The sequence below is a fragment of the Sciurus vulgaris genome (assembly GCF_902686455.1).
Source record: "Sciurus vulgaris genome assembly, chromosome: 14".
NCBI classification, from domain to species: domain Eukaryota; kingdom Metazoa; phylum Chordata; class Mammalia; order Rodentia; family Sciuridae; genus Sciurus; species Sciurus vulgaris.
In genome coordinates, this window is record NC_136475.1 from 66508981 (window position 1) to 66535101 (window position 26121).

The 26121-nt window shown below is 36.7% G+C and overlaps 1 protein-coding gene across 1 annotated transcript in view; it reads left to right on the plus strand.

Moving 5' to 3' along the window:
* Nucleotides 1-2682: 2682 nt before the first annotated feature.
* The window catches only part of THUMPD2 (THUMP domain 2 tRNA and snRNA guanosine methyltransferase), a 39277-nt gene continuing 15838 nt past the window's right edge, over nt 2683-26121 (plus strand). The window contains exons 1-6 of the mRNA XM_079111129.1: nt 2683-2853; nt 10050-10185; nt 11578-11990; nt 12918-12995; nt 15311-15363; nt 21254-21341. Of these exons, the coding sequence (XP_078967255.1) occupies nt 2728-2853; nt 10050-10185; nt 11578-11990; nt 12918-12995; nt 15311-15363; nt 21254-21341 (894 nt within the window). The 5' untranslated portion in view covers nt 2683-2727. The remainder of the gene's footprint in view (nt 2854-10049; nt 10186-11577; nt 11991-12917; nt 12996-15310; nt 15364-21253; nt 21342-26121) is intronic.

Here is a 26121-nt window from a genome sequence, read left to right on the forward strand (position 1 = left end):
ACTAAGAAACATTATTTAATGAGTGTGTGGGGAGGGTGGAGAATATGAGGAGGAAGGGGGAAGTAGCAAGCAAAGTTGTGAAGACAGTTACGTTCCCTCCTTCCCTTCAATTCCCTGGCTTTCCTACTTGACAGGCTTCACTACCATACCCTTATTCTCACATCCTGACAACAAAGTCCCTGCTTATACAGTGGTTATAGCAATCCTCTTAGCTCAGGAGAACTCTAGTGCTGATCGTCCATTCAGTAACATTCCATCCAAAACAGCGCACACTGACTGAGCACCAACCACATGCAAGCCAGTGTATTATCACTAAGGATGCTCGGATGAACAGTCATCCCCTCCTCTCTAGGATTTCATAATCTAAAGCATCTGCATTCTAATATGTAATAATATACATTAAACATTTTTAAGAACTGAAGGAATTGCCAGTGGTATCAAAATAAGGAGATTTCTTAAAGCACTGGTCTTACCCCCTGTTTCTAAAATACATCCACTTAGAAGTTGTTCCTGCTAACTTCCAACTTCCTGCATGTTGCATATGTAATATTCAAGTAGCAAATCAAAACTGGTTATACTAAAGTCATCTATAGGAATCAATGGTTCTTTTCCAGTAGAGACATTTTGCTAATTAGAAGAAATGATGGAGGAGAAAGTAATGGGAGAAAGAATTCCAGGCAACCCTCCTCCCAGAAAACTATTTTCTTCCTAAAGAGGCAGAACCCCACCTAGTCCAATTCATTGCAAGCATTAAGTGAAAGGTACTGATGGATGTGATGCATTGCAGCAGGATCCAGAGGTGAACAAATGCACATGAAAACAACTGGAACAAAAGTAACCCCTGACTTTGCTGACCCAAGACTCCTGGAGGGAGAAAGATATCAAAAGGAGGGGGAAGAAGGGAATGTAAAGTGAGGGTTAACTCTGAGACTGCAACCTGTACTCAGCTACAGTCCCATCCAGGAGCACAAGCTGCTGCTGGCCAGTGCTGGGCTGGAGAGTCATTCTTTCTGTGGCTTTCGGTGGCACTGACATAACCTGGCCCATCCCCACCTGTGTTAGCTTTCTGTCACTGTGATAAAATACTTGAGGTAAACAACTTAAAAGGAGGGAAGATTTATTTTGGCTCCTGGCTTCAGAGGCTTCAGTCCATGGCCACTTAATCCCATCACTTGGGGTCCTTTGTTGAGACAAAAGAACATGTGGCAGGGAGCACATGGTGGAGTTGAAGTGCTCATCTCCTGGAGAATGGAAAGCAGAGAAAGAGAGAGAAGGGGCCAGGTTCCCAATACCCAGGACATGTCCCCATTGACCTATTTCCTCCAACTAGGCCCCATCTCCTTAATTTTCTACCACCTTCCAACAGCTCCACCAACTGGGGACGAAGCTTTCAATGCACAAACCTTTGGGGGTCATTCCAGGTCCAAACTATCCCGCCCCTCTACCTTTACTCCTCAATTCATCTGATCCTCTAACGGCCTCCTACCAGCTCCCAGGCCTTTCAGTCCCACTCCAATCGATCCCAGACATCTCTGCTTGTGCTTCTCCCTCTCCCACATCCTCCATGCTGGGCTCAGGAGTGATTTTCATCAGAAAGATCTCCCTCCCTCCTCTTTGTCAGTGCCACCACAACAGATTTCCTGGATGAATCCATGATCAGTCCGTGAACATCACCACCTTCTAAGCCTCTCAAGATCCAGACCCTTCCTTGCTCACCTCTGAATCCCCAGGTCAAGGGTAGGGTGTAGGGATTTGTTGAACTGAACAGGATGCATTGTATCTGTGTGCTTATTAGCCCTCTTAGCGACAGAATGAAGGTAGTAGTTAAAAAGGCTTCATGGTTCTCCTAAGACAGACTGGAGAGTCAGAACCCAAAAGGAGAGAGAAGTCGAAATGAGCAATGGCACAGCCAAAGGAAAGACAACAGTTTTGGGGAGAAAAGAATTCATCAAAACGGAAGTCTGATAAGTTGTAGGACTGAACCTTTGAAAGTCCATATCACAAGACTCCATGAAGAATTTTTACAATTCTGTTCATTTTGTGATATGAATTCTATTCTTCCCAAGTAGGATTCTCATTGTCATTTTAAAATTCGGAGGTTTTTTTTGTTTTGTTTTTTGTTTTTGTTTTAAATAACCTTCAAAGACCATTATGAGTCACTCCAATCAGATGGCCCACACTGGATGGTAAATTTGTTCATTACCATGGTGGCTAACTAAATAGTGCGAGAAATGCGATCCGTTTCAGGAACATAAAGGCATTTTGTTAAGGAACAGGAGTTTCTGCTCTTGGTGCCCAGAATTGGCAGATTTGGCCCAACTGGGCGGAGACAGTAGGGCTCCTGCTATGAGGGTAGTGAGAAGGGATGAAGGAAAGGAGGTAAGAGAGGTGGTGGAGGGAACAGAAGAAAATCCATTATACTAGCCATTCAGAAACCTCGGTTCCAGGCTCAGCTTTGCTGTCCCTTGACCTCTCTGGGGATCAAGTCCCTCAATTTGACAAATCAAGCAAGTTGCTTAAGTGATTGACAGTCCTCCCACCCGGAATTCTAAACTCAGCGAGGTTCCCTGCAGTTAACCAACGGGAGCCACAGGGGCCGCTCTCGGGATCTCGCTCCCGCGCAGGACAAGGCGAGGGCCGCCTCGGCGCGCGCCTCCGAGAAAGCGGGAGCGAGCCGCGCGTGCCCGAGGCCACGTGACCGAGCCGCACGGCTGCTCCCGGGCCGCCATGGCGGCGGCGCGCCAAGAGCCGGGGTCCAGGCCTGGCGGGGGCGTCCGCTTCTTCTGCACCGCGGGCCGCGGCCTGGAGCCGTTCCTGATGCGGGAGGTGCGCGCACGGCTGGCGGCCACACAGGTGAGTCGGCCTCGCTGCGCGCCCGGGACGCAGGCGGCCGAACCCTGTCCCCGTCTCCGTCCCCACTCCCCGCCAGCCAGTCTTCGACGCAGGGAAGAGGAGCGAGCTGGGACCGAGGCGACAGTCCCCAATCTTGTAGCTCGGCAGATCCTTTAATTACTACTGGGAGGAAGCAGCGGTCGTTTCTTCCCCGTGTACCCAATCCTGTTACCGCACATCCGACCTCTGTCACGGCTGAAGTTTTTAAAAGGGAGGTGTCGAGGCAAGTTCCTGGATTCTTTAAAAGGAAGTACTCAGGAGGGCCTAGAACTAGAATGAGACCTGTCAGACTCCTTCCTTCCCCCTCTAAATGCAAATATAATCTTCAGGTACTTGAACCTTGCTTGGTGACAACGATTGGTTTCTACCTCTTAGGATTATTGGAGGATCAAATGATATAGGGTATTTAAAGTACACTTTGAACAACAATCGCTGGAAAAAATTCTGTGTTACTGCAGGCCTTATAGTTAGCTGCTGTTAATTTCAATGAAATGAATAAGGTTTTAAACATCCCTTTTTTTCCTAGAACTGCTGAGCTGGTTCTTGAAAGCAGAAGGAAAAGATGAAAATATGTGATTAGAAAAGATATCTTGATGGGGTGATAGGACATTTGGTCTTGTAAAAGGAAAGCTTGCAAACTGAATAGACCACTTCCCTCTGGGAGCTTCTACAGTGTTGGAAGCTCACAAAAGAGTTTCTGCAGTGGGGGTTTAAAGTGTGGGTAGACAGTCACAAATAATGTCATAAGTCCTATTAGACCACCTGCCATTGGTGGCTTGGGGCACAGAATTTAATAAAATATTGAATGTGGCTAATCTAAAATAGTCACTCTATAATAATTGCTGACATTTATCAAGCATTTAATTGTCAGGCACATGCTCTTAGGTCCTTACCCTCAATTTACTTGCTTAATTTTCATGACCCTATGAAGTAGGTGTACCACATTTAACAGATGAGGAAAACAAAGTTCAGGTAAAGTTAATAATTTGTTCAAGTCATGTGCCAGAAAATGGCAAAGATGAGATCCAAACCCAAGCTGCCTGTGAAATCAAGCATGAGTATCTAATCACGTTCAACCTAGGCCAACTATGTGGCCATATGTAATCCTGCACTGGTTTGTTTTGTTCTGTTTTAATGATAACCAGGAGTTTTGGGTATGAAAAATAGAAGGCTTGATCCAATCTAGTTACATAGGCTTATTAGGAAAAAGACCCTCGCCGCTTATTTGTCTTCTTTAGAGACAAAATGAGTTGGGGAAGTTAGAAAATTCAATTAAGTATAGGGAAAAAACTTCTTGACAATCAGAGTAGTTCAATGCCTAGAGAAGTTCCCTATTCTGCTTTGTATGTTTTAGGGATATGTGTTGTGACCAGAATACCTGACAAAGGAGAAAAGTTTTATTTTGGCTCACAATTCCAGAAGATTTGGTCCATGGTCCGCCAGCTCCATTACTCTGGGCCTGAGTCGAGGCAAAGCATCGCGCCTGAAGGGCATGATGGAGAAAAGATACCAGCTCCTGGCAGCAAGGAAGCAGGAGGAAAATGGTCCAAAATGGTGGAATAGGGACTTGGATCTGAATTTCTGAACCTTTGCAGCCAAAGCGTTAGCTAAATTACTGTTGTCCTTAGTATCTGAGAGAGGATGGGTGCCAGGACCATCCCTCTCGGACACCAAAATCCATGGTTGCTCAAATCCACTATGAAAATGGTGTGGTATTTGCATCTAACCTACACATATCCTCCACGTGCTTAAAATCATCTCTAGGTTACTTATAACATCTAATACAATGCTAATGCTCTATAAATAGTGGTCATACTGTATTGTTTAGGGAATCATGATGAGAAGGAGTTCTGTAGATATATGGTACAAACACAGGGCTTTATTCCAAATATTTTTCATCTGCATCTGAGATTAGTTGAATCTACCCATGGGAAACCTGCAATACAGAGGGCCAACTGTAGTGTGAGGAATTGCCCAGTAACACTGGGTATAGGTTATTCCCATAACACCTTGGCAAAAAGCATGTGTGGATTTTAGAATCAAAAGACATGTAGTCATATCTTACGTCTACCTGTAACAGATTTGTGTCTTTGGACAAATTACTCAAATTTCTAAGTCTATATTCTTGGACATGAAAAAAGGTGACAGTGCCTATTTTTTTTTTTTTTTTTTTAAGTACCTACAGGATTAAATCACTCAATCACTCATTCAAATGAGGATAGATTGGTAGCATAGTGGATGGCAAATAGTTGGTAAATGTTAGTTCCCACAGGAGTTGCACAGGAATACTTAGTGACAAGAAAGTCTGTCAGAAACTTTGGTTTGCTTCAAGAAAAATTAATATTCAAAACCATGCATTTACAAAACAAATTAATTCAGAAGTGATTGTTTACTTTTAGAAAGTAATCATTCAATTTTAATCAGTGTTTTTCCAATTTTAGTGAACATAAGTTTCACCAAGGGAGCTTATTGAAAATGCCATATCCCGGGTGCGCACCTCAAAAGGTTTTCTTTCAGTAGGGCTGCTGCTAAGCCCAGGTGTTCTCATTTGTACATGAAACACTCTCCCTTCCCAGGTGACTCCTCCAGCAAACTGCTCAGCTCACAGTAGAAAATTTTCCTGTGTATTTCTTTTACCTTTTTTCATGGAGAATTTTGTAGATATAAAAGTAAATAGAATTTTAGTATAGGGTATTCTGTACTCACCAACCACGAAAAGATCAACTCATGGTGAATTCTGTCCCATGTTATTCTGAAGCAAACTCCAGGAATTATTTCCTCTCTAAATATTTATTTGTCTTTAATAAGGACTCTTTTATGACACTATCATATAATATAATATAATGGCTCTTAAAAATGTAAGTCATGTTGTCATTGTCACAGATAAAAATAATTCCTTATCAAATATCTAGTCAGTGTTCAAGTTGTCTCTTAAATATCACTTTTGGTTTTAGTCTGTATATTGGAATCAGAATTCAAATACACCCAGGGCCTTGTGCTTGTGAGGCAAGCACTCTACCAACTAAGCTATATCCCCAGCCCCTGCCAGTGTTCTTTTAAGCAACTTAATGTATAGATTTTCCTCCATCTCTCTCCTTTCTCCCTCTTGAAAACTGTATGTTGTTGGATTGTGGGAGCCTGCAAGCTTTTTTCCTGTAAAGAGCCAGATAGTAATAATTTTAGGTTTTATAAATCACATATGGCTCCTTTGTATGTGTTCTTCTTTGTTGCTATATTTACATCCCTTTAAAAACAAAAGCTGTTCTTAGCTTTAATCCTAGCTCTCTGACATGGCTGTGCTATCCAGTAAGGTTGCCACTAACCGAATTTAAATAAAGAATAAAATGGCTATTTAAGTTAAAGTTAGATAAAATAAGGATTCACTGTTTGAGCTGCAGTAGTCCACTCTGTAGGTGCTCAGGTGCTTTAGGTGGCTACTATGATGGACAGCAGGGGTTATGCAACATTTCCATCACTGGGAAAGCTATGGGACAGCACCAATAGTTTCCCCTGATCTAGGTTTTGCAGTCACATTAGCATGTTCCTGTCTTTGTCCTTTCTGTATTGCTACAACAGAATACTACAGACTAAGTATTTTATAAAGAAAAGAGATGTATTTCTTACAGTCCCGGAAGACTGTTACCTCCCTGTAGGACTGTATGATTTTACCTAGATCTAAACATTTAATCTTTGGATTAAACTTGAATCCATGAATTTTAAAAGGAAGATCTAGCGCATAATAGAGCTGTTATTTAATCTTCAGAAATGTTAGGCATTTAGACACCAGTTTTTAGACACTTGGGTATAGTTTAATTCCAAGGACAAAAAAAACCTGTATAAATTTTCAACAATTATTAGGTTGAAGTATCCGAAAATTCTACATTTCTATCATAAGTGAATACGATCAGTTATCAGCAATAAACTAAAGAAAAAGGGAAATACTTTGGCAGTATGGAACTGGCTTTGGCAGTTGATGAAATGACAAGCACCAAAATTCAGTCTCCTTATTGCTTTAAGATAAAATCCAGTCTTCGAGCGCATAAACTGTCCACATATATGATTTTTTGATTCTCACAGTGACTATATCACAATTTATTAACTACTTCTGATTATATATATTGCATATATATTACTCATAAAAACAATGTAGGCTTTATGTTAATTCTTAAAGAGAGTAACATTTTAGTTCTGAGAATGTATTTGGCAATTTAGTGTATCAACATATATTATTCTTGTGATTTGAAACCCTAAAGAAATTAAACTCTTTAGGTTCTCTTAATCAATACTGAGTCATCTTCTTTTTAGAATATATTTTTAAAGAAGGCTCATTTGTTTAAAATGTTTCCTTTAGTATTCAAATTTTAAAAAAAGAATATCTTTGTATAGTTAAGGAACTATAATGTCCAGGTCACTAACTACTCCAGTATAATCATTGATCTAAGTGTTTGTATTAGTTTTCTTGTTTTTAGGACTTATTCTTAAAACCATACATTTTTCAGTAAAATATTTAGTTCATTTTCCCCAGAATCTTGGCAAGGTATTTTAGGCCTGTGAAATTGTCTTGAGAGGGATCTGATATCAACTATATTCTTACACCAGGTAACAAAATCTTACTTCAAAAATTTACTTTTTAAAACTTTCTTTTCAAGGTCTGAGCATTTCAAAGTGTTAGAAAATGTCACCTATGTAATAAGGAAGAAGTAAAATCTTGTTTGGGTTGCTTCACTATCCCCCTAAATATTGATTCTGAAACATTCTTCTCGTTCTGTTTTTTTCCCATAATGTCATCATCTGTTTCTCCATCTGTCTTGATCAACTACATTGCTGATACCAAAGCTATTTGAGTTTTGGTTGGTACGAACCTGTGGCTTCCTGGGGAGAGAATCTTCCTTCATCAACCTGGAATAGTAACTCTAGAAATTACCATCACAAAGGCTCAATTAGATCACAACAGAGTCAAAACAAAACAAATCTTTGGAGTTCATGTTCCCATGAATGGTAGCTACCTAAACACATGGTATCTTAGTCTCTTTTGCATTGCTATAACAGAATACCTGACACTGGATATTACATAAAGAAATGAAGTTATTTGGCTCACCATTCTGGTGGTTGGATAGTCCAACAGCTTGGTGCCAGTCTGACAAGGGCCGCCCCTAAGTCACAACATGACAGAGAAGGAGAAAGGGAACCAGCTGCACATAGAAGGAATAGGTGTGCGAGCCAGAAGAAAAGCGCAGGGAGCTTGCTGTTGCATGATTTCCAGCTTGCAAGACCCCATCCACCAGCATTAATCCCTTTGGAGGGTATCATGACCCAGTCTTCTCTCACTTCAGTCACCACATTACAGACCAAGCTTCCTGCACATGAACCCTTGGGGAGAAGGCTCAAACCATAGTATATGGGGTACCCCTCATTTCCTAGTGCCTTAGTTCTCGGGGAATAACTTAGAACTCTATTAGCCCATCACCACCACTAACGGAGACTTCAAAACAGTCCACATCCATCCTGAGCTTAAGAGAGCTATGTAAGCCCCACAAGGTTTAGGGTTCCACTGGTACTGAGCCCCATTTGCCACACCACAGCAGGCTCCCTACAGTCAGAGCTCTTTTCATTTCCTTTCTTCCCTGCTTTTACCACATACTCACCCCTGTCTTCAAAGCCTGTTTCTGTTTAATGTGTAATCTTGCTCGTATCCATTTTCCAGTGTCTCATCATTTCTCAGTAATCTACTTCTCCCTCCAGCATCACATTCTATACACAGCCTTTTATGTCTGTTCCAAAGTAATTTTTTCTGCCAGCTAATTCGGTGCTGTCACAGTTTTCATCAAGATTCTGTAACAGCTGACCGTTACTATCCATGGTAGTCAAAATTTCATGACCATACATAAAGCTGGCCTGCACCACACCATCCATCCACTGGACAGTATCCGTCAGCATAACACAGCGAATGTGGCCAAGCCAACTCACAGTTGACTTCTACCAGGTTTCTGCTCTGCTTCTGTATCTGCCCCTTGTTCTTTTGTTAGTAGCCCTCTTCCCAAATCTTGCAGGATTCTTACCCAACCCCTTAAGTGACATTGGCCTTCAGTGCTGTTCACTGTATTGACAGCTTATCAGTGCTTTATGGTACTAAAATTTTTTCCTTTTTTTTTTTTCTTAAAGTGTTAGGTTATATATTTTACCTTTTAATTTTTATGCCAGTGTTTTAGTCAACTTTTTTTCATCACTGTGGCCAAAAGATCTGACAAGAGCAACATAGAAGAGGGAAAGTTTATCTGGGGCTCCTGGTTTCAGAAGTCTCAGTCCATAGATGGCCTGCTCCGTAGCTCTGGACCTGAGGTGAGGCAAGAAGAACATCAGGGTGGAAGGGCATGATAGAGGAAAGCAGTCCAGGACATGGCACTAAGGCAACAGAGAGCTCTACTCACCAGGGACAAAACAGGCATGCCCTCAGTGACCTGTCTCCTCCAGCTACACCCTGTCTGCTTATAGTTGCCACTACTTAATCCATAATTTAATCCGCTGATTAGATTAAGGCTTTCATAACACAATCATTTCACCTCTGAAAATGCTTGCATTGTCTCACACATGACCTTTGGGGGGACACTTCATATCTAAACCATAACAGCCAGATTATATCTATCACATTATTAATGATAATATCTATTACACTATACTCAGGATATATTGTGTATGCTGCCTAGTGGAACACAGGTAGATATTTTATAAATATCCACCTTGCCTTTTTTTTTTTTTTTTTTTTTTTTTGGCCCACTTTTAAAGGTTTAGTAATATAATTACTCAGTATTTGGTGTTCTGTTTTTCTAGTAGTGCATGCATGTGTTATGTATTAAGAGGTAACATAAAAGTACTATGATCTTGGTCCCTGACTGTGTAACCTTATAGATACTACTTAACATGGTATTTATCCTAAACCTCAGTTTCCTGATTTATAAATTGGGCATGACAAAAATCTATTTTAGAGGAGTATTAGAAGGATAAAGGGAAAAAATATGTATTCAGAGTTCCTAGTGTAATGTTTAACAAATAATAGATGCTTTGGAAATGAACATTTTTAACTGTTAGTCTAGAGGCTAGGGTCTTAAGTGGGGAAAGAATGGTTCTTACTACATTAATATCTGTCTTTCTATCCCTAGGTTGAATATATTTCAGGAAAGGTTTTTTTCACCACCTCTTCTGATTTGAATATGCTGAAGAAATTAAAGTCTGCAGAAAGATTATTTTTGCTGATTAAAAAGCAGTTTCCATTTACTGTTTCTTCTCCAAGTAAAGGTACAGTGTATACCTATTGCTTTTTAATTGAACTCCAAAGTTTTCTGTGTAATAATTAATATGTAACAATTTCACATTTATAGGACATTCGTACATGTGGCATCATTAGTTATGTATTTTTCTGTATTTCCTGATATTATCATATAATGATAGTAGAATCTGTTTTTTCTCTTTCCATTCTGTTGCCTGTCTTCTGAGATTTTCATGTCCAAAGTCATATTTTTTTCTTTGGGAATTATGGTCAGGCAACTTCTCTAGATAGAAATGTGGTTGATTGCATTTATTTGCATTTAGAAGCATATAAAAACCCAGAATGTATTCTTTTAATAAATTGGTGAAACTGTCACCTTATAAATTTTAATTGAGTGATATAATTGTAAAAATATACATAGTAAAATTTTTATTTCTAGGACCTTAAATGTTTCAATAAACTTATACTCATTTATAAAGTGGGCTTACGAGGTTTCTTGTCCACTCTCTTAATTTCATAAATGTGCTGTGAAAATAAATTAAGAATCTTGATCAAAGCAGCAAAAAGGGCCAGACACTGTAAGATTAAACACTGCCTTATACTTCACTTTGGTTGCTGATATGCACAAGATATCATATAATTATATATTCTTTAATAAACTTCTTCAAGAAGGATACAAATGACAAGAAATCAAGACTGGGCAGGAAAAATTATTTTAAAGCAAATCCCAAAGTATTATTAACTTGTAGGGTTAATATAATTTCATCTCAGTATTCCACATACCTTCATCTTTAGGAAAGTGTAGTAATTACTTTTGGGTCATCTTGATGACCCTTATTCGTCAAGAAAAGATTAAATTTTACTGAGCATGCTGGCAGTTCTTAAGTTATGAATGGATTGTATATATGAAGTTTTACTTTATGAAACCTCATTTTAAGATACCTGCTAATATTATACAGGCCCAAGATTTAGCTGCTCTTATTTCTAAGCTCTGTGCTTTACAATTTATTCCTTTTTTTTAAACCTTAATTTTTATAGGCAAGATCACCATTATTTCAAAGACTCTCTAGGTCTGTGCATTTATTCATGTGATACATGTATTATCATAGGATAAATGATTTTGTTTAGGTAGTACATGGTAATTCTATGAGAATTTTAATGTAATTTTGATGCTGTGTATATAAGAATTAACTTAATCTGCACAATATTCTTATGATAAATTACTGCACAGGTATGCTTACCTCCTAATGTGGGATCCTATTTCTATTCTTATGATAAATTCTATATGAAAGTGAAATTTTATTCATGTAACAAGTTTTATTGAACACTTATTTTAAATAAAGTGATGAGATTTGGGGGTGATGCATGTACTAAATGGTCTTTAAAGGTAGCTACGTTAAAGTAAGATTTTATTTATGTAGGAAAAGTACTTAATGAAATACAAAAACTTATAAATGACGATCCAGGAAGTTGGTTGAATACCATTTCGATTTGGAAAAATCTTCTTGAACTTGATACGAAAAAGGAAAAACTTTCTCAAAGGACTACTAACCCACTAAAAAGAAAAATGGACAAAAATGAAATTATTGCCAAGAAATTAAAAGTAGAAGAAATGCAAAGAATCCAAGAGACTCATAAGGAATGCCAGCTGGAAAAAGGAATAGAAGAAAATACACTTGAGCAAAGAGATTCTATCACTAGACAAGAAAAACTTCAAGAAGAAAAATGTCAGAATGATGTAGGGAAAGCAGTCAATGCTCATAACCAGGACAACCTGACTTTCCGGGTTTCTTGTCGCTGCAGTGGAACTATCGGAAAAGCTCTTACTACACAGGTATGCTTACCTCCTGATGTGGCGTCCCATTTTCTAAAGGAATAAATTAACTACTCCTTAGATTTACAATGATATTCAAACCTCTCAACAGATACATAAGCCCAGTCAGGTAATTAGGCCTAATCTTACTTAATTCAATACCTTCAAGAATGCATTTTCCTTTTTAACTCACCCCTAAGTACGTAAAAACAGTGGTATGCCATTCCATGTAATGACCTCCTTTTACTTTGTGCCTAAAAGTTCCCTTAAATTCATAGATGTCCTTTGCATTTGGAAATCCAGATGTCATGGCTTCAGCTTTGGAGGGGGTTCTCTTCTGTACAGTTTTGTGCTTATTTAGTGGCTATTCTGCACCCGGTACTATAAGTGAGATTTTCCTCAGGTCTTAGAACCACAAATACACAGTGTAGGTGTCAACACTTAAGGGAAAAATGAACACCATATTTTCCATCACAGAACCTTACTGGTTGGTCCTTTCAGAGTTCAAGGATATAAAGGCCATTGGTCTGAGTCCTTTAGCCAACTTTAGAATCAAACCCTAAAAGTTGAGTCTAATGATACCAATCTGGTAATTTATAAACAGGATAATAATATCTGAAATTGTTAATCTTTCAGCTAGCTTTCGTTTCCTACAAGTTAGAATGACCATATGTATCAGGTGATGATCTCATGATTTCATGTACCTAAAATTGCAAGAATAGACATTATTCACGAGTAGACATTAATGCCACAGGTATATGGGGGTGTGGAGGAGATAAAATATAACCTTATTACTTTGAATAACACTTTGGAGTAATATTTTAATATTGGAATCCTAAATTACCAGATAATATTGATTTTTTTATAAGACTGTTTTTGCTTATGTTTAAACTTCAGAGTTTCAATTTTAGTATATTCTTATCTTTTCTATAACTTGCTACTTTCCAGGAGATAGGACGAGTAATTGGAATTGCTCTTATGAAGCAGTTTGGATGGAAAGCAGATTTAAAGAATCCAAATTTAGAGGTAATAAATATTATTTTTAATTTTTATATGTATTACCTAGTTCTTTAAATACAGTGTCACCTACTCTTATCATACTTTTCAGTTCTACCTTAGAGTGTTAAAATCCATGTTTGTTTGGATCCAGTCTAGTTTCTCTCTAACAGTAGAAGAGTGCAAACAGCTGTACTAGTACATTCAGATTTTAAAAAAAGAGAGAGAGGAAAGACATTTGGAAGGAAATGTTTTGTTCACAGTTGAAGAATAAAGCCCTCATTGTGAGGTTGCAGAGATGCTCTCTGCAGTTTTTATAATACATAACGTCTCTTTGATAAGAAATTTTAGCTATTATTTTAAGAAAGTCAATACTGACAAGAAGGCCTGCATAAAATTCAATAGTGTTTCATGGGGTAGCAAAAATCATTGTCCTCTTTGGTTTGAAAACCATCTCATGAATTTGACAGGTGGCTAGTCATTCTCATGATTTATTAATTCATAAATTAATTCCTTGTTATAGAGCTCTAAATGGAGAAAAAGTTAGCCAAATAAATGTGGGGTTTTTTTTAAGTTTTATAGTTCTGTAGTTTTAGTTTTATTTGATATTTTTCAATTTGAAAAAATAATACCTGGTATACACATCCATCTTTTCATTCAAAATATTTTGACCCTTCAAATAGGGTTTCTCGTACCCATCCTGCCTTTCCAGCTCTCTTGCCTTCTTCCTCCTTCCCCAGTTTTCTTCTGTCTCCCCAACTCCATCTTACTGCCAGAATTACTATTTTCTCATACATAAACTTATTTTTATGCGCTTATTTTTATCATAGCTTATTTTTAAAAATAGCAAATTTAATTCCTGTCAGCTTTAATGAAAGCAGTAATAGCTATGACTATAAAAACAATCACACAAAATCGACAGCACTAAAATCACATGTAATAAAATTTGTGACTAAAAATTGACAGAAGAATCAAATCTTAACAAATTTTGTTTGGCAAATTGATAGAAAAAAAATTTTATCACAGAGAAGCTGTTCTTACATTTGATATGTAAAAACAAGATCAATTTATCTTATCTTTGGTATAGATTATAAATAGAAAATAATTTTAATAAGTAATTTTGCTACAGTGCGTACAGTGTAAAAATTGAAAAGTTTCACTGTGATATTTCAGTTGATTGAATTAATTTCTAAATGAAGTCACTTTAGATCATTTAAAAAAATTTTTTTCTTTATTTTTATAGACTGCATTTTGATTCATTGTACACAAATGGGGTCCAGTTTTTCATTTCTATGGCTGTACACAATGTAGATTCATACCGTTCACATAATCATACACATACATGGGGTAATACTGTCTTTCTTATTCTACTATCTTTCCTTCCTCTGCCCCCTCCTGCCCCATTTTTCGCTACACCATCCAAAGTTCTTAGCAGCTCAATTCACAATAGATAATTGTTTTTTTATGTATCATTACTGGGACAATTCTGACTAAACTGCTTATATTAAAAATAACTCTGCAGGGCTGAAGGTATAGCTTAGAGATAGAACACTTGTTTGGGGGCTGGGGATAGAGTTGGTAGAGTGCTTGCCTCACAAGCACAGGGCCCTGGGTTCAATCCCCAGCACCACAAAAAAGAACACTTGTTTGGCATGGTGTCCTGAGTTTGATCCTTGAGGTGGCAGTATCAGGGATCAAATGCTCTTAAGGTTCAAAGTGGCAGTTAGATTTTCTTAAACCTTATCAGACTACAAAAGTAATATTCTAACTTTTTTAATCTATGTGGATAACTAGTAACAGAAGCATTTACACTTTCTGCGTGGCCTCACAGAAGAAAGAAAATAAAGGGGGCAAAAACTCACCTAGAGATAGTAGATAGAAAGGACACCTTTGCTACCAGATGTTTGTCCCGAAGAAAGTTTAATGTCACCCTGCAGGTATTTGTAGCTCATGACAGCCTGGTGTGGCCTCAAGTCTTACTTGAGGTTAGAACTGTGGTATATTTAGGAAGTCTCTAACCCAAAATGCTGAAATGTCTGATTCAGTTGTGACAGAAGAATCTCTGAGAGAAAAAGATCTCCGGTTCTTTGTAACAAGATTCTCCATATAATGTATATGCAAGATTGACCTCAGAATTTTTCTATGTAACATTCTTAAAATTTAATTTGCCTCTGCTTAAGGTAAAAAAAAAAGATTATGAAACATTTTTCCAGATATAATAAATAAGCCTTGGAACTTCATATTAAAATATAGGTCACATAAGTTGAAAATAAAAGTTTGCTATTGTCATTAATTCGGTAGTGCAGTTTCTTGTTCCATATGAGCTTCTATGTTTGCTTTTTCAGATCTTTATACATCTAAATGACATTTACTTTGTGGTGGGGATTCCTGTGTTCAGGTAACTGTTATATTCTAAGCTTTAGGTTTGTCCCTTAAGAGTTTGTGAAATTAAAAACTGTGTGCTTTTTGTGTATCATATGAAATATTGATGTAATCAAGGAGGCAAAGGGCAAAGCATTTTGAGTTCTTTGCTTAAGCCAGGAAAGTATTTTCATGGAGCTTAGTGAATGTGATTTGATCACAGTTGGAGCTATGAAAAATTTTGTAATAGTCATCCATTTATTACATGATTAATATTGAAAATTGTATCTAATTATTTCTATTTTTAAATGATTTTTACAAGCCCATGTTTAAGCTAAAATTTTTAGTCTGTTGGCATATTGGAGATTTATATAAAATATAAAATATAGCGTGGTTCTTTAAATTCATCTTGAATTTTCTCCAGATTTTATTGCCATTATTCTTTTATTGTAACAGGTTATTGCTAGTTTTTAAATTTTTCAGGTGTCTCCCTAGTTGTGCAGAGTACTAAATAATAACAAATGCAAATGATTTGTTTCTTTAAAAAATATCTATTGAACTCTTACTGTGCAACAGGTATTTTTTGTACATGTTTTAGGGAGAAAGAGCTGGTTGGATAAAACCATCAATTTCCAGTTTCTTGGGAGCATGTAAATATCAATAGCAACTTCAAATCATTTTATATGTATAACTGCTGACATAAGTAATTTAAATACCTTTTTTCTAGGTAATTTTAAACAGTAGAATTTTTTAAAAATCTGGAAAGTCCTGTGGGAATAACGCATTTACCTTAAGCTCATATTTATGCATCTGAAATCTTAAATCAGGATATATTTTTAAATGTTTAAGATTATTATAAAAACTTTTATCTAGGGGTGAGCTCCAGCATTTGGTCAGCACAATGCCGAGAATGTTGTAGATATCTAAGAATGTTGCATGGCTAAATACCTTGCTGTTTGCCAACCATATGGCAGGCTCTATCAGCATCTCCACCAACAAAGATCACATTACAAGTTAAGTAAAGTTTCTTGGCCCCATAACTCCTATGAGGTCATCACATGTCAATGCCCTGTTGGTTTCCCTTGGACCACACCTGCCCCAACACCTTACAAGTTCTTCCAGACCAAACCTATCCTGCTCTCCTACACCAATACCTAAACTGTTTCCTGGCTGCCCTTTTGTAACACCAGACCCTAATCCCTATAAAATAGTCATAAAACTGATTGATTTTAATTTCAACACTTTTGCCTATTTTGCCATTTTAAGATTTCATAATAACTGACAGGATGGAAAGACTGAAGAAATGATTACATTTGTAAGCATAATGTTGATGGTCATAAAAACAAAGATAGGAAAGATTAACAGAACAAGAAAGATATGAAAAATTTTAATAGAATTTATAATATAGTTAAACAATTATTTAATTAATTTACATATATATGTATATATATATATTTTTTGTTTGTTTGTTTTACACTTTTTTGGCAATACTGGGTATCAAACCTAGGGCTTTGCACATGCTACACAGGCACTCTACCACTGAGCTACATCCTCGGCCCCCATAAACATTTTTTAATACTTTGACCCCAAAAGATGAGTGTCTAGCAAATTGACTTATGAGGAACTTCCTACCCCTATCAGTACAAGGGCAGCAGATGTGTACTTAGATTCTTAGAACAAAGTAATTTTTAAGGTTTTTTTTTTTGGTTCTTCTTAGTTGAATATGACAGTAGAATCCATTTTGATAAAATTATACAAGCATGGTATATACCTTAGTATAATTAGGACCCCATTGTGGTGGGCATGGTGGTGGGATTCACTTAGGTATTTTCATGTATGTACATAGGAAAATTATGTTAGAGTTATTCTATTGTCTTTTAATTTTTTTAGGTTTTTAATTATATACAGAAGTGTTAAATGTCATACTCTTATTTAACAAACATATAAAGCTTTATATAACATTTTAAAGCCGTTATTTTTTATTATTCCAAATTATTTTGCATGCTTGTAGAAACACTCAAGGAGTCAGGCTTATGACATTTTAAATATTACTTGGTCATGCACTTAAAAGTTTACAGATACAGGTATGTACCTGAAAATTAAGACTCAGATCTTGAGTGAGCAGTGGTTGTAAGTCAGATTATAATATATGCTTTGTGATAAGTCAGTTTTACCACCTCAGTGAAGGAAGAAACTGTCTTGATGATGTGTGTTGGCTAAAAAGAACAATTTTCTGGGTGTAAGCAAAAAAGTGACACGAAGACATGAAGAGCAGATAGCATTTGACAGGAGAAGGGACAACCTAGTGACCCTCACAACAGAAAAAAGTAAGAAGTGATGAAACAGTGTAGAACAGACATGAAGTTTGAAGGTCACATCAAAATGTGTATTTTAGTAGTTCCTAAAGAGAGTGTTCATAATAGAGCTGTACTTTCTTTAAAGAAAAGAAACATTGGGGTATCAGGTGCCCCATAGGACATAAACTGTACATATAACCTAGTATAGATGGCATAATGGATAAGAACTATGGACTTGAATTCTCCCTTCTCTTCAATTAATTACAAAAGTTTGGGCAGTTTATCATTTCTCTGTTTTTTATAAAATCAGGAAAATAATATTACCTACTTTATAGCTTTATGCTTGAAATTGAATGAGATACCCCATGTGAAAATGCTTGGTATTATTTTTGGGGTATAGGAAGTATTGAATAAATTTCAACTGCTTTATGTTTTTTAAAGTTCAGCAGCTAGTAAGAGTGAGCATTTACTAGAGTGAGATTTATTGACCCAGCTAGTTTCATTTGAAACATCAGTTGTGTCCTTCAAATGCTAAGCATTGTGCCAGACACCCAAAGTTCAAGGAATTTGGTCTAGTGGTAGGACAGATGAATGATAAATGCTTGACCAGTGTTCAGAAAGAGGATTTAGCTAAAGGAGGACATGAGCCAACGAACATGAAGCAGTATCACTGAAGAGGAGTCCTGAGGGAGTAAGTAAGGGCTCATTAGTAGAAAGGAAAAGGAAACATTCTTACAGACAGGAGTAACACATGCAGAGGCATGGAGGTGTGAGGGGATAACAAGTAGTCCCAATACGGATGGGACAGAGTGTACATAGGGAGGGGTGGAAAATCAGACTGAACAGCTAAAAATAAGGCGTGAAGTCTCTTCTGAGCCATGTTAGACAACTTGGATTTCATTCTAAAAGCAGTGAGAATTTGAAACACAAGGGTGATGTAAATCATATCTGTGATTACAGAAAATTACTAAGGAAATTATATTTTTGAATGAAAAAATAAAAAGAGAGGGTTTAAACTCTTATAATAGTCCAGGCAATAAATGACGAAGAACTGAACCAAAGCAAAAATTGGGGATCACAAAAGGACTGTGAATTCATGGAAAAGTTAAGGAGTCTAGAAAAACTTTCAGATTTCTGATGTAGGCACCTAATGGATGTTAGTATTAGGCACTGAGATACGAAAGGTAGGGAAAGAAAACTCTATTCAGTGACAAATGTCCAAGTAGCTATTTAAAGTTATAGCTCTGAAGTTCAGGGGACAAGTTTAGACTGAAGATATAGATTAGGGTGCCCAATATATGGATAGCAAATGAAATAAGAAAACTAAGAAATGTATGAAGATTTAAGAGAGAGGAAGAGGAGAGTGTGCTCACTTTACACCTGTTGAACTTGCACTTCTTCACCTCCAAGTAAAAATGCCCAAGCACGTATCTGAAGATAAAGATCTGGGGTTCAAGTGACAAGTCCAGACTAGAGATGTGGGTAAGAGTGTATTTGTCTTGGTGTGCAAAAGAATAAAGAAGAAATGTATCTATGTGAAAAGGGGAACCAAAAAAGCATTGACTTTGAACTACGTAAAAGCTGGCTAAAATCTGATTTAAAACATTAGTCAGATACTGTGAAAGTACAGCAGTGTTTTTATTTCCAAGGAGTTTGTGAATCCTGTCTTCCCCTGAATAATTTTATTATACTGATTTTAACGGGTACCATTTGTTGAAGTAATAGCAGATTACTTTCACCTAGCTTTAAGCAAAATAAAAACACATTCACATTTATGACATTTTAGTAGAGTTGACTCACAAAATAAAACTTTTGTTAGTAAAAATATATACATAATTGTCAAAACATTTGAAGGGTCTGCATAAATCCCTGCTACTTAGAAGAGAACTTTGTAATATAAACTTTGTAATACATACACATGAAAACAGTCTTCCAAAAAAGGAAGAGGGAATTTCATCAAAATAGAGGAAAGATCAGCAGAGTAGAGAGGGAGTTGAGGGGGAGGAAGGAGGGTCTGGAAAAGGGAAGAACAGTGGAATGAATCTGACTGAATGTTTTTTGTACATACCTGAGTACACCACAGTGGATCCCAGCATCAGGTATATCCACAAGACACTACTTTTTTATAAAACTATAAATAAAGTGCACAAAGATCTGTAAAGGGAGAGGAGCAGGGGAGGGGATGGGGAGTGCTGGGGACCGAATTAGAGCAAATTATATTCCATGCTTTTGTGATTATGTCAAAATATATCCTAATGTTTTTTATAACTAAAAAGAATCAATAAAAATAAACATTTAGAGACAAAAAAAGAAAACAGTTTTCCATGCTGTGTCATTTTTATTATTTTTTATTTATTTTATTTATTTATTTTTGCTGTCTAGGATATAAAGTGTTTGTATCATGACATCACCTGTAGAATTACCAACAGAGCTTACCCTGTAGAAGTGGTTCATTGATAGAAATATTCTTATAGTCTTTTCACCTGCCAGTTTACATCCTTGATTTCAAATGTGTGGATACAGTATTACTTATAATGTGAATTTGTATTTCCTGAAAAAAAAAAAAAAAACTTTATTAAAAAGCCAAGCTCCTGTGGGTTTGCCCTGCAGAACGTTCTCATTACAATGACATACTATTATACTGTTTTATTTGAAGGGTATATCATCTTATTCTAACCACATAGGAGGCTTGCAGTAAATATAAACAAGGACAGAGTAATTTAAAATCAAAGAAAGATGAGAAATAAAAGTCATGGAAGAAATCAATGTTCCTAAATTTATATACCTGGAATTTCATTGAAAGTCTTTAAGAAGAGTTTGGAGAACACTGTGTCTTTGGATAATGTTGTAGAAGAGCCCTCTTACTGGTGTCAGAACAAGCCTATCCCAGAACAAACCAGCACAAATTCTTGAAATCATAACTACTTTAATTTCCAAGATGATGTTTGCTTATAGTACTAGAAAAGTTGAAATAATATATTTTGACAATATCTTATGAAAATTTCTATCAATTCTGGAAACACCAATAGTAACAATAAAGATTAGTAACAATGAAGTGATATAGAACAGAGACCAGTAAACTCATTTGGAAGGTGTATGCTGCATCCCTTCATTCAGTAAATGATTTTAGACAATAGATTGTCATGCTTTGTTTCATCTTTTGAGAAAGATGCAAATGAGCAAAAAGCAAACTTAAAAAATTGACTTTTTATAGAAAACATATTTTAAGGTTAGCATCCATTCAGCCATACTACCCCTGCATCACAAAAAAGTGTTCCTCTTGATTCCAGAAGAAAATAAAGGTCTGTTGTATATGGAAAGAGAAGGAAATACTAAATGAGAAAGATTTCCCTTGTGTATGATTAAACTTTTACAGATTAAACATGAGAGTTTAAATTTCAGTTTCTGAGAAATTTATCTTTTTGAAGTACCACATTGGCTGCTTAAACAAAGTCCCCATTAGAGAAGGTATTTTGAATAAGGTTAAAGTATTTTCTAATTTAGAGAATACTTGAGATATATTAGATGAATATGTTAAAGTGGTTCTAGATACAGACAGATTAATCATTTTATTTATATTCTGTTCTTTATAGTAATATTTGGTATACAATCAGCTTCTTTTCTTTATAGAATTCCCTTAGCCAGCAGAACTTACATCAAGACGGCTGGACTTCGATCCACCATAGCGTGGGCAATGGCATCTCTTGCAGAAATTAGGGTAAGGAAAATGTTTTTATTTTTGTTATAAGCACAGTCTCTTCCATAGTTAACTTATATCATCTCTTATTGATAGACATCTTGATTGCTTGCTTGCTTTTTCTTGTATTTGTTTACTTATTCATTTATTTACTTTTTATGATTGCCATTACACTTCAAAATTGCTACAGTGATATCTGTCATAATCAGAAAGTGTGGCCTGTTAAACCTCGACATCTTTTTTTTTAACATTTTTTATTTTACTTTATTTATTTATTTTTATGTGATGCTGAGGATCCAACCCAGTGCCTCACATATGCTAGGCAAGTCCCAGTCCCAAACCTCTACATCTTAAAATTTATTTTTCTTTGTAACTAAGATCTTGATCAATTTTTGTAAATGTTCTACAACATAAGAGAATTTTGTTTTCTGATTAAGAAGTTTTCTTTATGACCTTTACTTTATTTACTAGGTTACTATCTGCTCCTTTCTGAAAGAGCTATTTTGAAATCTCATGTTATTGTAATTTTATTAAGTTTTTACATTTTTATTAGTTATTGCATTATTTAGCTTCTATGTGATTTGGTATATACACATTATTTCATCATGGCATGCCTTTTTATTATTATATAATATCCTCTTGATCTTCAGTAAGTTTAAACTTAACTTTCCCTATTCCTTATTAATATTTTTTACTCTTTTCTTTTTGCCCCTTTTGTTGTATTTTATTTAGAGACAGGGTATTTTATTTAGAACTGCCTAGGTTCTAATTTTAGCTCCAGCACTTTACTGGCTGTGAAGTTTGGGGCAAGATACTTAACCATTCTGTGCCTCAGTCTCTTATTTGCAAGATGAAAATGGTATCTTTGTAGGATCATATCAAGACTAAATGAATTAGTGTTAATAATTAATAGTAAAGCAATTACTTAGGGACTCACTAAGTTTCTGAGGCTGGATTTGAACTCAAGATCCTCCTGCCTCATCCTCCCAAGCTGCTGGGATTATAGGCATGCACCACTGCACCCACCTCTCTTTATGTGTACTAGTTTGATGAAGTTACCTGCTAATCCATTGTTCCCCCACACTTGGGAATTTTATTGTGCTAGTCTGAAGTTCCTTTTCCCAGCTCTCTCAGTTAAACACAAAGCTCTACTACTACTTTAAAGCAGGATACCAGCTGGTTTCATCTGCCAAGACACACTGTTTTTTACCACCTAGCCAGGAATTTTTACCAATTTCTCCCTCTCCCCCATGGTGTGGTGAGACCCTTAGAGGATGCTTTTCTCTGTACTACTGCCTACAATGTGACCTTTGAAACATTATTACCCTTTCCTCTACTAACCCCAGCTACTAGATTAAATTAAATGATTTATTGTAAATCAGAACTTTCCTTAATGTTGCCCCTTCTGTTTCACATGTTTCTAGCACTTAAATATCATAGCCTACGCCTAAGCATCAGCATAGAGAAGTTCTAACACACAAGGATGTACTGCAAGATGTAGTACTCCTTACTGTTTTGTTCTCTTGCCTCTCCCAGTTCCAAGCCTCTGCTCTGGTTTTATCTGTTGCTTGGCTTGTCTTTTCTTGGGTGTTTTTCTCACACCTGGTGTTTGAGTAAGATACTGTCTGAATTCCTTTGTCCTCAAGTGTCTCCCTCTCATTCTGGTGCACCTGTCTCAGTAAGGGCCAAGGTTCTTGAGTTGTGGTGCTTCCTCTGAAGTCTGTGATGCTGTTCCATTGTCTGTAGATGACCCTCCCATGCCACTGTGGTTTTTCTTTCCTTTATAGATAATTCGTTCTTTACACGTGGAAGCTTGTAAGACTTTTCTCTTTAAAGTTCAGGAATCTTGCCAGAATCTCCTTATATATGTGTCTTTTCTATTCAGCCCAGAGTTGCCTTCTAGAGTCTGACTGCCTAGGTTCTAATTTTAGCTCCAACACTTTACTGGCTGTGAAGTTTGGGGCAAGATACTTAACAATTCTGTGCCTCAGTCTCTTATTTGCAAGAGAAAATGGTATCTTTATAGGATCTTATCAAGACTAAAGGAATTAGCATTAATAAAGCAATTAGAACAGTGTCTTGCACTGTTCTAATTATTCATTGCTGCTATGGTAATAATATGGAGAATATAATTATTTATTATTATTTATTATTTCTCTAGCCCAGGCACCCTTTCTGCCATTATTTATTTAGTTATTATTGCTTCAACTATTTGGTGAATTTAACCTTGAACTCCTCTTTTTTTCCTACTTCTAAAATTACTGCTATGAACATGAACAAAGCTTCCTGACCATCCTCCAAGTCACTTATCCTTTTTCACATGATCTCTGTCTCCTTGTATTTTGGCTCTGCATTTCACATTATTCTTGAACATTATCTTCTGAGTTATAATAAAAGTCACAGAGAGATGTTCTTCTTTAACATGTTCTGCTTTAACATCTACTTCACTTATTGATATTTTAAATTTAAAAACCATAATTTTTTAGCTTCAGAAAGGTATGTGTGTCACATTTCACTCTTACTTTCTTTATCCAAATCTTTATGTGCCTCCTCTAGCTCTGTTACGTTGGGAAGGGAACCACATCCCTTTAGATGTCCCATTATTTTCCTCTGTTGACTCACTAGGGCCACAGTATAGTTGCTAAAGTATTTTCAATGGTTGAAATCCTGTAAATGGTATCTCTGACCATCACTTGGTTCAACAAAATTTAATAGTTTGGGGTTAGTAGTAGAAGATTTACTATCAGATTACCATGTACCCAGAACATATGCTTTTCTTTATTTGATTTAAATCTTGATCCCAAATTTCATTTAGGGTGAGGAAAGAAGAATGATTACAGTTTAATCTTTTCTAAACTGCTGGTGGTTCAAAGTTTATATTTAAATATAAATTTATATACCCACCTACAAATTTGAAATGTTACTTTTATCTTAATATAAACATGTATTTTTCAGAAAAGTCAAAAACAAATGATCAAAATTATCCAAAGGTAATGCTTGATAAAAATTTTTCCTTTCTATCAGTTTGCCTGCATGTACCAAGAGTTAGAAATGTTTCTCCAAATGTGTCTCCTTACCAACAAAGGAGGTCTGAGAAAGCATGTGAGAAGAGGAAGATGACTCATTACCAGCCTGATCCCAGGGCCCCTTTGGAGCTTGTACCCAGAGCAGTGTCTAGACAGCTCAGCCTTGGGTAGGCCAATGCAACTAAAGATTTAATTTCAAAATGGGGATGTCAGGTATTTTTCACATTTCCCATAGTGTTTCTCCCTCCTATATACCATAATGAGTAAGGAAAATCGAGTTCTATAATAAATCTTGGTTATTATTTTGAGCAACAGAAATAATACTCTATGTCTGGGAAGTAGTCTGTGTCTGCAAATGTCATGAGTAGAAAAGATCATAAGGTAAAATGAAGATACTTAAAGTTATCTAAGGTCAGATTACCTCACTGAACACAGACCTCAGGGGAAGAACATAATGCCTGGCACATTTTAAAATCATAATTCATTCTCATACTATTAATTTTAAACAAAATTGCCATTCTGTTAACTTACTTCCCCTCCATTTTATGTTCTCCTTAGAAATTATGCCAGGGAAACATTTCTCTCTCCTGAAGAATACTTTGCTTCTTTCCATTAGGTACCCTCTGGCTCTGACTGATACCTGGCTGTCCACTGAGGACCCTGCTTCCTCTGTAGTTATATCAAGTGATGGATGTTTTTTCTCCCACATCTGAGTACCACTAGGCCTGAAGGTGGGGTAGGTGTCCTGCTTGCTCCTTATCACCCCTTCTGGATAATTGATTCCTCCCTTCTGCTCAGAATCTCTCAGTGCCCTTGAAGCACATACCTTTAGAGCATCCCAGTCATGTTTAGATCTCACTCTCTGTAATCTTATTACAGTGTAAACCATATTCCTATCATAATTTGCATGTGTGCGGTACTGAGGATCAAATACAGAGCTTCATGCATGCTAGTCAAGCACTCACTCTGCCACTGAGCTACATCCCTGGCCCTGTAATTCTTTATGATCTTCATAGCAAGTCAATAACCTGCCTCTTAGTGTTTTGGTTTCCCTACCTCCAAGGATCTGCCCTGGATGGATCCTAGGCCTTATCATTCCCAGAACGATATCCCTTCCAGATTTCTCAAAAATCTTGTTTTTACCCTGGCGTGGTGGTATGCACCTGTAGTCCCAGCTTCTCCAGAGGCTTAAACAGGAGAATCACTTGAGCCCAGGAATTCAAGACCAGACTGTGCAACATAGTTAGACCCACTATGGTTTCTTCTCTTAACTACCTTCTCTTTCCTGTTTGCTTCCACTGGTTCCCTAAGGATTTCTCCAGGGACCTTCAGTCATTTGACCTGCTATTGGTCACTCACCACCTGTCCTCATTCCCTCCTTCACAGCTTGAATTCTATGCTCTGTCATTGTAATCATTTCCTTTGCTTATCCACACTTGTGACTTTTTTTTTTTTTGGTCTTTTTTCTTGTTGTTAGAACATTACAGTTACACATAGTGGTTGGGTTCATTCTGACAAAATCACATGCGTGAACTTTGATGTACTCTATTTCAGTCCCCATTTCCCCGCTTTCTCTCCACTCCTCCCTCAACTCTACTAATCTTCCTTTCGCTCCTTTGTTTATTATTTTTGATAGGTGCTTTCTACATATACATAAAGGAGGAAGTCCCTGTGGCATATCTGCGTATGCACATAGCTTGATTTTGTTAAATTAATTCCACATGTCCTCCCTTTCTCCTCCCTCCTCCCTCCCTCTCCATCTTCTTCTTACTACA